Genomic DNA, 12679 nt, shown 5'->3' with positions numbered 1-12679 from the left:
TATAATAATAGTCCAATCTCTTTGTCTTCGGCATATTCTACGAATATGAAAAAATAAATAAGATTTTAATTAATTTAATATGAACGTCGGATTTGGTAAGTATAACATTGAAATAAAAACAAACGAATAAAGAATAATCAATAAGAAAGTTTCTTCATTTCATTAAAGACAATAAAGTTGGATAACGTCACTTGACAGTATAACAATAGGTAACAACATACTGAAGTTGTTTAGAATCTAAATCTAAAGATCCCAACAGTTTTTGTCCCACAGCACACTATTCGATTTATAATAGGTATGTTTACCGCATACTGTAGAATACTTATTTATCTATCAGTATGTTGAAGCTCTTAAATTAATGACACATGCTAAAAAATAACCAGATGCATTTTTGTATTAAACGTAATAATAATATATTACGATATTAAGCATGTAAGAATAAACAAATCTAAATTGTGCATATATTATAAATTGGACCGCCATTACAATTGAACACAGATGATGGATAGATAATCAATTCTTTCAGTGAGATACTTGTGCTTGGTGTTCTTTTATATATCTAATCGATGCTTAGAAGAGTTGATCGTAATTAACTATCAATAAATTTCAAATATGATCCTTTTCAATTAAACAGTTCATTCGCTGTCTAATGGAAAACACTATGGATGGAAATTGACAATAAAAAAATAATTGTTGTACAATATCGGCATACCGGTTGGGAAGCACTGGTTTTTTTTTAAACTTGATTTATAAGTCATCCGATGTAGACAAGTGGCATGGATATTCAAAACGTGTTTTAAAGTTTAAAAGATTTTTTGACTAAAAATCGTATTTATAATGTCAATAAAATATGCAAAAAAGCAACCGCATAACTATTTTAGAGTAACGGTATAATAATAATATGATATATTAATTTATTATCATAGAAATCATATTCAGGAATTTATCCTATATACCCACTAACTAATAGATATAAAAGGAGAAAATTGTATTTAACATTTTTTTTTATTAACGAATACACCAGTTATAACGCTGCAACATTCTTCATTGAAAATACAAAACTTGTAAAAGCCTTATAAATATAGGAAAAATCCTTGCTCGGTAGTCGGTAGATTAATAAATTGGCAAAGCACACGCCTAGTATGCGATAAATGTGGATCTAAGTCTCACTCGGTTGAAGGTTTCTTCAGTGAGTTTTTCAAGTGGATATGACAGTGCCTTCAATTTTAAGTAAAGTATGTATACTGGAATCGCTCCACAATGCCACAACGGGCGATTCCTACGTGTATTGATATTGTTTGCTACAATACCTTTACCTATGTCAATACTATCAAATAACACAAAAACAACTGCGAGTGGCTTTTTGCTGTACTCATAGTGCCACTGTAAAATAATGATATTACAATTATTCTAAAACATAATCATTTGTCGTAGACATTTGTCATAAGACAAAATATTTTTAAATATACCAAACATAATATTAATAAAAATTATGTTTTTATTTATTTATTAATGCATACAACAAAAGAATATTATTATCATATTATTCTTTTTTTGACCACAGATCATCCGGCCCAATGACCATAGTATAGTGAAACACTATTGCAGTAGGTAGTAGAAGTGAAACAATCGTATAAACACTTGAAAACATCACATAAATTTAATTGAAATATCATGTCCTTCCACCCAGAAATAACAATAAATTACATAAAAATTAGTACCAAGTGGCTTCTTCTTCGTCGTTTAGAACCATTTCAATGTTTAAAACTACTGATTTATTTATATGTAGTTCGAGTAGGTACATACACACCTGTCACCTACCTACCAATAGTACCAATATACACAACAGCTGAATTAACACGATTCCACGTGTACAATTGTCATGAAAAAAGTTCAGCCTTCCTACACAATTTTCATAACAATACTAATATATCTGCATCCGTAATATAATTATACGAGATAAACTTGACCTAAAGATTAGTGGTACAATCATAGTATACCTCTTGTCGGGCCTGAAATATGGATGTCTCTACAGAACGGGTTTGGCGCTTGAAGCAGAAACGCGTTCAAGATCACAGAAGCCATTCAAATTAAATTTTATTATGTAATTTATGAGCCAGTAAAACTGTAACCAGATAGGCGTAATAGTAACTACAGCAAAATAATTTATTATCAGTATTATCAGTATTATCACCAATATTATGAATCTTTCACCGCACTGTGAACTAGTGACAGAGCGTACGCGTCTGAAGCCCGTAGGTCGCGGGTTCGAATCCCGCATATGCCAAAACCCAAATGTTATTTTTTCAACGAGCAAGAACCGAATGGGTATGCCGAATGGCCAAAAGCTATGCATTTTAACGAACGTCTTTTAATTATAACCTTCCCTCTGTGACAGCTGATAATTATCCGCTTACGAACGATAATGACACCTTACATCTTTTTGCATATTATATTATGGTAAATCAAGTAATTGTCAAGTTTCATCAGTAGGCAATATCCTTTTCCAGTGTTTCCCAAAGTGATTATCGCCCTCTAAGGGGGGTGTAACGATTCAGAGGAGCGGAGTAGCCACGGAAACAATAGGGGGCGTTGATTATATATAAAGGGTCGGTAAAGGCAAAAAGAAAGCAGAGTTTTTTTAGGGGAACGAGGTTTCAGCGTGATCAGAAATCTTGTTTTTAAAAAAACCGACTGCAAACAACTAATCTGGTGATTTAAGAATGCTACGGACAAACATATACCAGAACAGTAATAAAAGGACGCAGATTTGTCACTGCATCTTTCTATGTATTCACTAGTAGAAGATAGATTTCCAAGCATTGAGTATTTTTTTCTGAAAAGGAGCCAGTTGTACAAACAAGTTTGGGAATCTATGCTTTAAGCGGATGAAACCAATCCAGATTGGTATAACATTAAGTAGATTATGTTGGTAAGTAGTATTACTAACACAATTTGATTTATTTTATTTAATACTGACAATTACAATGTATTTCCACAAATAATTTAAAATTAATATAAAACTATTAATAATGTAGAAGACTGCGTGTTGGACGGAGGTAAACGATTAAGTCAATACGAAGTTAGCAGCAATCAACGTGCTATAATTTTTAGCATACCTACCAACAGAAACGCGCGGTGATTTTCCGACATAATATTAGACTTTCCCCGACCCGAGAATTTAAAAAACAAACGCTCTGTCTATTTCAAATACATATTATTTTCATACAGAAACTTCTGAATCTTATTTCACAAAATTGCGCTCCCAGTTAGTTTAAAATATTAATTAAAATTATAGATCAATAATTTCATACTATCAAAAAATTTTGCTAGTTACTAATAAATTGATTAGAACATTTTTGTAAAATTGCATTTGTAGTATGTTTTAACAAACTATCGTATTTAAATTATCTTTTTACTCTGTTTCATCATCATCCTCATTACTGAGGAATAGGTCCTGTGGAATTGTAGATCAGCTGTCTCAAACTTTCTCTATCCTCTACCAGTGATTCCCAACGTGGGGCGTACACCCCACCGGGGGCAATTTGAATGTTTTGGGGGGCAAAAAGGTCATTTTGAAAATCATTTTAAGACGAAGCATAGCACAAGGATTGCACTAATTTTCTTCTGAGTTGTAAATGTAACGTAATATACATATTTATTTACGAAAATTAAATTTAAAAAAGTATTACCTATGTGCATTTTTTATTTGAAGCAATTCATTTTTTTCAGAATTAGTTAAGTAGCTATAAAATTTTGATAGGAGGGGCACGGAGATTTTTGAAGCGTTGAAGTGGGGCTTGGCAGAAATAAGGTTGGGAAACACTGCTCTACATGCTTTGTGGTAGATTTTATCGAATTTCCAATACATTATATCACTAAATCACTCAATACATACAGGTACATGTTCAAACACGCGTGTTAACATAATTTTACTCCCTACTTTAATTATAGTTTGTCAATTTATGGCTACGGCCGTATGTTGTAGCTTAACCACTAGGGAATGACAAAAGAAATGGCGTATTTCAAAAAAACACTACCTTATTGTTAGGTCAATAATTATTATAAAGCAATCATTATTCATAAGATGTTTATCACACTTGAATGGTCAAAAACATAGCTTATAATAAGTATCTTTAGAATCATCTTTAACCCTTAACACTCGAGTGCCGCCATATCGGCGGCATTAGAAGTTTGCCGTATTACTCGAGTGCCGCCGTAGCGGCGGCACCGCCTCTAAAGTCATTTTTTGTAATATTTTCATAAATTTTTATAATGCGATTTCAATCAAGTTAGAATGAATAATAATAGGTTATTACATTTATCTGAGAAAGAAGTCGGCAAAAGAATACTGCGTGCCTAATTTCAACATAGTATTTTTATCGGAATCTTCTCTTTTTTTATTCGTAGGTCGTCGCTTGCAAGCAATGTTTTTTTGTTACATAAATTTTATTTATTGAACGTTCCCAGACTAGAGTGAAGTGTTTGTCACGCATGATTTTGAAGTGTGTTTATATTTTTTATTGGTTCTCGCTTGCGCAGGGGCGTCCGTATAGTTTACAGTTTTATATTTGAATACTGTTTTTGATGACAATACTTACTAGTATATTATATAGTTACGGGTATTAACGAATAAACAAAGGTTCCAGGATTTTAATAGTATTTCAATGAAATATTATGTACCTAGTAACTTTCCAGGGTTAGATTTACACTTGAAAGCGGCTCTGGGGTAATACTTACCCCCCCCCCATTAAAAATATTTATTTGTCATATTATGCATTTGATTATGGAAAAGTTTTATATATTTGCACGTTTAAAGTGTAAAAAATACGAGATTTCCTCAATAGACCAATTATTTGACAAATTGTCAACATTCAACAACAATATTTCAATTTATTTTTCGGACTCTGGGGCGTAAATTCAGGGGTAATATACCTGCTTTAGCCCTATGATAAATCCGGCCCTTAACATGTCTTCCTGTCTTTCAATTGGAGCATATGGCCATAATGATATTGTATGTAGTGAATAATATCTAAACAGTATTCTAGCAGAGTTATTTCTCAAGAATTTGAGATATTTTATTCAAAGCATGATGAAAATAATATATGTATTAATATTATTAGGTAGCAAGTAGGTGCATACTACGGTGAATTATAATAATATTGTTAGACATGTCTGAGGTAGCTCATTAAAAATGCACGTGCATTTTGAAATGCAATGACAATACGCAGATATGCACGACCTACTGGAAACTACTTACTGAATCTTGATTAAGAATTTACATATAAAAATTATGTCCAAACAGCATTGATAAACAATACTTACATTGTTTTACACGTAACTGAGTATAGGCACGTACGATATTTTGGTATGATGCGTTCTGCAAGTATACCCTCGATATAATGGTGATTCGGAACCTATATAATGTGAAATACTCTAATGAGTCAAATGAAAATTATTACGTATCGATTTATTATTTTTTGAGAAATCTTTTGATAATGTGTACCGCACTGGGAATGAGTTGTTATGAGCCCGAAACTAATTTAGGAAATTTACGAGACAGCCGCTTATATTACAAGTGTATTTGAAGGCAATTCATTTGTATCATATTTACAGTCATAATGGACGATTTACATTTTATAGCCAGTTCTCTACATACCGCTATTTCATTACGATTCTGTGATAAGCCAGGATTACATATTGGAGATTGCTTTGTGAAATACCACACAATGAAGAATTATAAATAAACTAAAAATAAGTACAGTATATTCATTATAAATTTATTTTACAGAATAAAAAAAAAAAAAAATTTTTTACATTTTTTTCACCAATTAAATGTTTTATATTGAAATTATGCTTTGTGCGGGAAAAAGTCTCGAGTGGGTGGTATGTACCTATAAAAAAAATTCGAGTGGAAAAGGTTAAATGTGTTAATCTTGCCGATTTTTTGATTAATAAAATGCCTAATTCTTGTCAAATTTGGGATCACAGAGATTATCAATATATTTTTTTATCGTGAATATTTTACAAAAATTATCTCGTAATAAATTATACTAATGGTTTCATAAATGCGTTTAAAAATTAATAAACGTAAAAAATCTTAACACCACTCACTGCACAGTTATGTACCGAAATATGACTATATTCTAAAACATTAGAGCGAGAGGTTTAAAAGAATACTATTTTATGTAACAAAAATACTTTATGCAGTCATCAAATGTTTAAAATAACTATAAAGGATAATAAGGCTTCAAAATTATATAAATAGATTATCTACAACGTTTAAGGAGTGTCCAGGATCATGGTTTGAAAATACAATAAAAACTCAATTTTGACCTTCGACGAGCATGTCCCCCCTTAAGGCTTTCTGGACCACGGCGAACAAAAGTCAACATAAAAAACGTATGATATCAAGGCCTAAAAAAAACGATGCATGAGTGCGAGTGAGAAAGTATTCGGCACCCTTACAATCTCTGCGACACGCGCTAGAGGAAGATAAAAGGTCTACTTACATATTTGTGAGCTAGTTTCCAAAAGTATCGCAGGAAAATCGGGGCGAAACGCTTCACATAGCATCGATAACCTGCGAGCTCGTGTTGCTAAAATTGGTATTTTTTGTGTTAAACATAAAGTCAGTGGTAAATATATTTAGTTAATTAAGTAGAAAAGATGGTTCTGTGTGTTGTCTTAAAATGTGGTAGCCGTACTGATAAGCAAGAAGATGGTATTACGTTTCATAGGTAAGTTGATACATGTTCGTGATAATTTATTTGTATATTATTATATATTTTAATATCAGTGACCTAGTGTTTCTTTAAAATAACTTAAATTATGGATATCTTTATCTAATGGTTGCATTTTGACCGCTTACAAATACTATATACGTAAAAAAATAGAAAATTATATTTTAATTCTGAGCGTCTAGTGCGAGCACTTTGGGCGAGCACTAGCGAAATGGTCTATGGTCTCGAACATTTGTAGACGAATGCGTTCGCTCGCCGACAAACCAAACCGCAAGGCACGCGGCTTAATTTAGCAATGCAACGGGTGGCGTCTAGATGTATCTATAGTCTAAGTATGATATCTATTATTTGAAAAATATATACATTTGTCACTCACAATAGTCGCAATGCCAAACTGACTTAAAAAGAAGAAAAAACTAATATCCATATTATTATCAGCTTAATATCAATCAAGAATTATGACAAGCAAGTTGCATTCAAAATGTTATTTACCGAATATAGCTTAAGGCATTTTAAATTGTCAAAGCGCCCTCGACATATAATCAGCGTATTACGAAGGAGTGCAGCTAACTGCATTATCGGCTTGCATCTTAGTTTTTATCGCCTCGATTAATCTAAATAATAATTAATTTACATTATGTATTCATTGCAATATGCCAAGGTCGACCGCACCACAATCAATCAATAGAAATGCACTTCGACCTGAATTATATCAGGTAGGTACCAAATCTAGACTGTTTTCAATATAATAATATTACAAGATGTCGTCTGAGATCGGCACAGTTACATAATTAAGAAATGTTTATGTCACATCAGCTAATGACGCGATAATTACCCTTTAAGATGTAGGTGTATACCATCTATACTATAATTACCTACATGAATCGCGGACCTACGGTTAAAGCAGTACAAGTGACACAGTTAATATAAGAAAAAAATTAGTTAAAATCAGTTTTCACATCACCGCATACCTTTTAATAAGTCGCCCTTTGTCATTCAAACATGTTACTGGTTTTTATGAAAAGTTATACTTACCTACTTAAGGGGTGATTGTAATGCCTCCACGTGGAAATTTCAAATTTCAAATTTAATACATTTTAGCAAGTAGGTATAGTAATTTAATACACGTACAACTATTATTTCCACAATTAATAATAATTAATCAAGTCATTCAAAAATTCCAATACATGTTTCATGATATGCAAAATTTTTCCAATTATTAGAAGGCACCACTACACACCACTCACATTTTTTTCTGTACTATTTTTATTGTAAATATGTCACATACTTCAAAATATATGCGCAGAAGACCCATGCGCATTTCAGGCTTCATTTTGGTTTTAAATCTTAAATTACAATAAGTAGGTAAGTATACAAGATGAGGAAATAAATGCCTGTAAAGTTTTAGGCATAAAGATGCTTATAATGTACACAAAAAGGATTTATAGAATACTGAATAAGCTTATATAATAACAATGAATTAAAATAAAACACAGCATCAGGATGGGTTCAAAGACATTTCCAACGATTATTTACACTAATGTAAAAAATAAGTATTCATTTTTATTGGGGGCAGAGTTCCAGGACCAATACAAACGACAATAAGTTTCAATCAAATGGATAAATGATAAATATTGAGTAATCGAGATGACATTGAGACAATCATTCTTATTTTTTTTAAACCATACACTTTCAATATTGGATAAATATAAAAATAACGTGTGCTAAATATGCGCCCAGTATAGACCTTTCATCAGAATGCACTGGCATCTAGACGAAATATGGTCATCATACGTACAATACTAATAAATTATCTCTTATTTTCTTCCGCGAAACTTCAATTGAATCAAAATCGATCCTATCGAGTACGCCAGCGGCAAGTGTAACTGCAATACGTAGTACCTGTGTGAAATGTAAAAAGAAGGACGTATGCGGGATGAAATCAATAAGGTTTAGTTATTTCGAATTTGTAAGGAATATAATACAACACTGAGTATAATTGATAGATACTCCTAGAAATACGTCGATGATAAGCTTAGATTTATATGATTAGATTCAGAACAGATAGACAACAATAATATTGCAGTTGTCATATTAGATAACCTCGACACACTGTATCAATATGGGGGCGGGGCGTTATGGCGAAAAAATACATGCAACAGAGCGAAAATAAAAACTAGTAAATACATTCACGACAAAAAAGTTCTAAGAAGTCACTGAATATAATAGCCAAGGATTCAATTCGAATTATATTATCATATTATAATTGGGTATTTATTTATAGTGTATCAGTTCTGGTTATACGTGGAGGTTACCGTTATCGTACCTATATCAAGGCGCGATTGCACAAAGTAATTAAATCTGCACAGGATACTTAAATTAATAATGTCTACAAGTTTGAGTTCCAGTTACAATATGTATTATTATTTATTATTATATACTATTAGATTGTTATGTGAATATGTGGGTACCAGTGACGTGCGGTCGATAGATGCTGTCGATGCAGCGCACGCCTTAATTATTCCACGATATTCATTATGATAGTATAAGTATCCAAAAAATAATAAATATTCAATTACAAACTACCTGCCCTGAACTGGTCCCTATGAGAACAAATATGATGTGGTGTTGGACATGTCATTTGGTATCCAGTATCTTTTTCATGCTATACTATACTATACTATCACGCCGTGGGTCTCAGGTTCGAATCCTGGGTCTGGCAAGTACACATATTGTTTTTCAATTTATGTGTGTCAGGGAGGGTATGGACCTAATAGGTTGAGCAAGTGGCTAACATCCGTTTCTCGTAAAAAAACAAAATCTGTTAATACAAACATCTACTCTGTGGAGGCCCATATGATGCTATTAGGATCGGACATGGTCGGGAAAAAAAAATCATAATATGATTTCATTAGGAATTAATGACAGTACCACTACATTAATTTGTTTTAAAAATCTATCAACAAGTTTTCAATACCTGGAAATAATGTACATATTTCAAAATACCAATTGTAATTTTAATATTGGCATATTATGCTTTTGAGGATCATGCCCTATCTCAAAAGACACCGCACGGCCATTGTGGCCAATATAATATTATATAAATAATAATTACGAACTGATGTTTTATAACAATTAGAATTAAACTTGTCAAAATTATCTTTTATGTTATGAAGTCATATTCCGCACCTATGTTTCAGTTGCAACTAGCGAGGCGAGCCGGATTCTCGATCGAAGAGCACCCGGTGACGACGAGTGATGGCTACGTCATCAAGATGTACAGACTACCAGCCAGAAGGAAAGGCTGGCCTACGAAATCACTTCCTCCGGTCATGCTATTCCACGGCATGATCGGCTCATCCAGTGACTTCATGCTGCTGGGACGCAAGAAGAGTTTGGGTAAGTCACGAACCCGCAATAATCTTGTGTTCATCAGACATTCGATGTTTCAGAACAAATCATGTCATGCCAACAAAAAGCTCATAAGTTCCCGGGTTCTCAACCCATGGATCGCGAGATATTTTGAGGGGATCGCCAACTAAATAGTAAACTGAAAAAAAACATTCACTGGGATGAAAAATTCAACATCAAAATTATCTTTTTATCGATGTTTCTATATTTGAATAACAAATTAACCTTGTCGACTGAAATCGGTGAATTTGGGTGAAAGTTTCAGTATGAGTACAATACAAATACGATGTACAATATATCCACAAACAAAAACAAACAATTATCGATAGACGAGATAATAATTTTATTGATCTTTAAAAAACTAGAAAAGGTATAATGTCTGATAGTGAACGAATAGACCGAACGAATATAATTAAGACCATGCTCCTATGCTCTAGTTATAGTCCAAACTCTTGAAAAAATGTACTAAATTAAACGTTGTTTTGTAATTCTAGCCTTCCTATTGGCGGATGCAGGGTACGATGTATTCATTGGAAATATGAGGTTCAATCAGTATTCGTCGCATCCCAATATGAGCAGGACTGATCCTGCCTACTGGAACTTCAGGTAAGAAGCTTTTATAGATTAATGCAATATTAATTGTCTCAGACCAAATTCATAGAAGAAAAAAAACACATTATATTTTTTAAATTAATATATTAATTAAAATAAAATACAATATATACCTACTCATGAAGTGGGCCCCCAGGCTAGGATCTTTGGCGGGCCCCTCTACCCATCGCTAAAGGTAAAGGCAGTGTGACACTCAACAGTAGCGTTATCCAAATGGTGTACGCGGTATAAATTAATGTGTAGTTTTAGCGATTTTTTTATATTTCTAATCCATCCATATTATACATCCATTAGAATTCTAGAGTAGTCGAGTATCGACACACAATTAAAAATTGTATTGCATAACCACTTAATTTGAAATATTAATATTATTGTAGTAACATAGCGCCGCAGTTGATTTTTTAACTATTAGAGCAAATTTGTGATGTATGTTTATCTCACTTATCTAGTCGACTCGCCACGACGTCCCCCCCCCCCCCCCTTTGTGGGGCCATGCACCTAGTACTTATCCACATAATTGTATGATGATCTGGTCCAGTTTTGTCTGTTAACAATGACATTATCTACTGATACAAAAAAATGCATTTTACGGCTACGTATTAAATTAAAACAATTTAATGGTACCAACTTGTATCTTGACAAGAAAATTCAATTTAATTTTCCTAGCTTCAAAAATATATCAATATTATCTTGTGTTGGGTATATAACTTTGACTATCAATCAATTAACATATCAATATGATCGTTATTAAAGTATGTACCTTATTATATTATAAATACTGTTTTAATTTAATTAAAATAATATAAATACAAAAATACTTATACATGAAAATATTATAATACAGCTCGTATGAATACTCTATATAGCAACATTTGTCATGCTATCTATTAATAATATTGTTTAGTGGACGACGAGTATCTGGTAATAATACGATGTTCCTCCCAGCTTAGACGAGCACGGCTTGCTAGACCTGCCGGCGCAGATGGATGAAATTCTGGCGATCAGCAAGGCACCCAAAGTCCACTTCATCGGGTACTCTCTTGGCGCGACTGCCTACGTCATGATGTGCGACAGGCGGCCGGACCTCGCCAAGAAGTTCCTGTCGTTCGTGGCTCTAGCGCCGGCAATACACATGTCCTCGCTGGCGTTTTATTCATATTTGATGCTCGACCTTAGGATATTGGTAAGGAACTCTATCATTATAATAATTATTATTAGTAGCTAGGAAATTACCAGATGGCAGTGCGACCTGTCAATTCTTGGATGTGTCTTTCGTCTTTCTCTGTCCCACTATTTCTCATACGTTTACGTGTATGTTTTCTCTCACTTTCCCCCTGTGTTCTGGTGTTTCAGACTCAATTCATTGTGTGTGAGCTGTTACACCAGCCTGGCGGTGTTTTAGACGTCTAGCTAATAGTTCTTCCGCATCCATAATCTTTTTATTTTTTTTTGTTTGATTGGTGTATTGGATGACACATATTTCTTATCTAAACACCACTTTGTTGATTTTTAATACATTCACTTCGATTAATCCACTCCTGAATTCATTTTAATTTGAATCCGGTATATTCTCAAAGTAATTTACATTTTCAGAGATATACCTTTCATTTCCAAAATCGTGTTTTCCTTGTAACACCACACTTTTTACCACGTTTTTATTAGCTCGTATTCTTGTTTGTCCGGTACAGATTTTTTCTTGTGTGTCCAGTATAATTTTTTCTTGTTTGTCAAAGATTTGTATTGGACGATTGAAGATTTTTAACCAACTTCCCGACTAGCTAGACATTTGAAACTTTTAGAATATATCAGAACACGGCGACAATGCATTCTTTCAATACTTTTAGCCATCTTTAAGCAGAATTGAATTCATTTTCAGTTAATTCTGTTTTGTATGGAAAGTTATTATTGTTGGT

At 32.9% G+C, this 12679-nt stretch overlaps 2 protein-coding genes across 3 annotated transcripts in view; one reads left to right on the top strand and one right to left on the bottom strand.

Moving 5' to 3' along the window:
• Window positions 1-12679, bottom strand: part of crm (cramped chromatin regulator) — a 208583-nt gene that overhangs the window by 85923 nt on the left and 109981 nt on the right. The window lies entirely within an intron of this gene.
• LOC147078043 (lipase 3-like) overlaps window positions 1-12679 on the top strand; it is a 34541-nt gene that overhangs the window by 18002 nt on the left and 3860 nt on the right. Inside the window, exons 3-5 of the mRNA XM_085961154.1 lie at window positions 9944-10142; window positions 10649-10760; window positions 11712-11949. Coding sequence (XP_085817280.1) covers window positions 9944-10142; window positions 10649-10760; window positions 11712-11949 — 549 coding nt within the window. The remainder of the gene's footprint in view (window positions 1-9943; window positions 10143-10648; window positions 10761-11711; window positions 11950-12679) is intronic.

The sequence above is a fragment of the Rhyacophila brunnea genome, unplaced genomic scaffold (genome assembly GCF_057557595.1).
Source record: "Rhyacophila brunnea isolate RB1 unplaced genomic scaffold, BYU_Rbru_1.0 scaffold_12, whole genome shotgun sequence".
NCBI lineage: Eukaryota > Metazoa > Arthropoda > Insecta > Trichoptera > Rhyacophilidae > Rhyacophila > Rhyacophila brunnea.
Note: the sequence above shows the minus strand (reverse complement) of the source record. Positions and strands in the feature narration are given on the sequence as shown.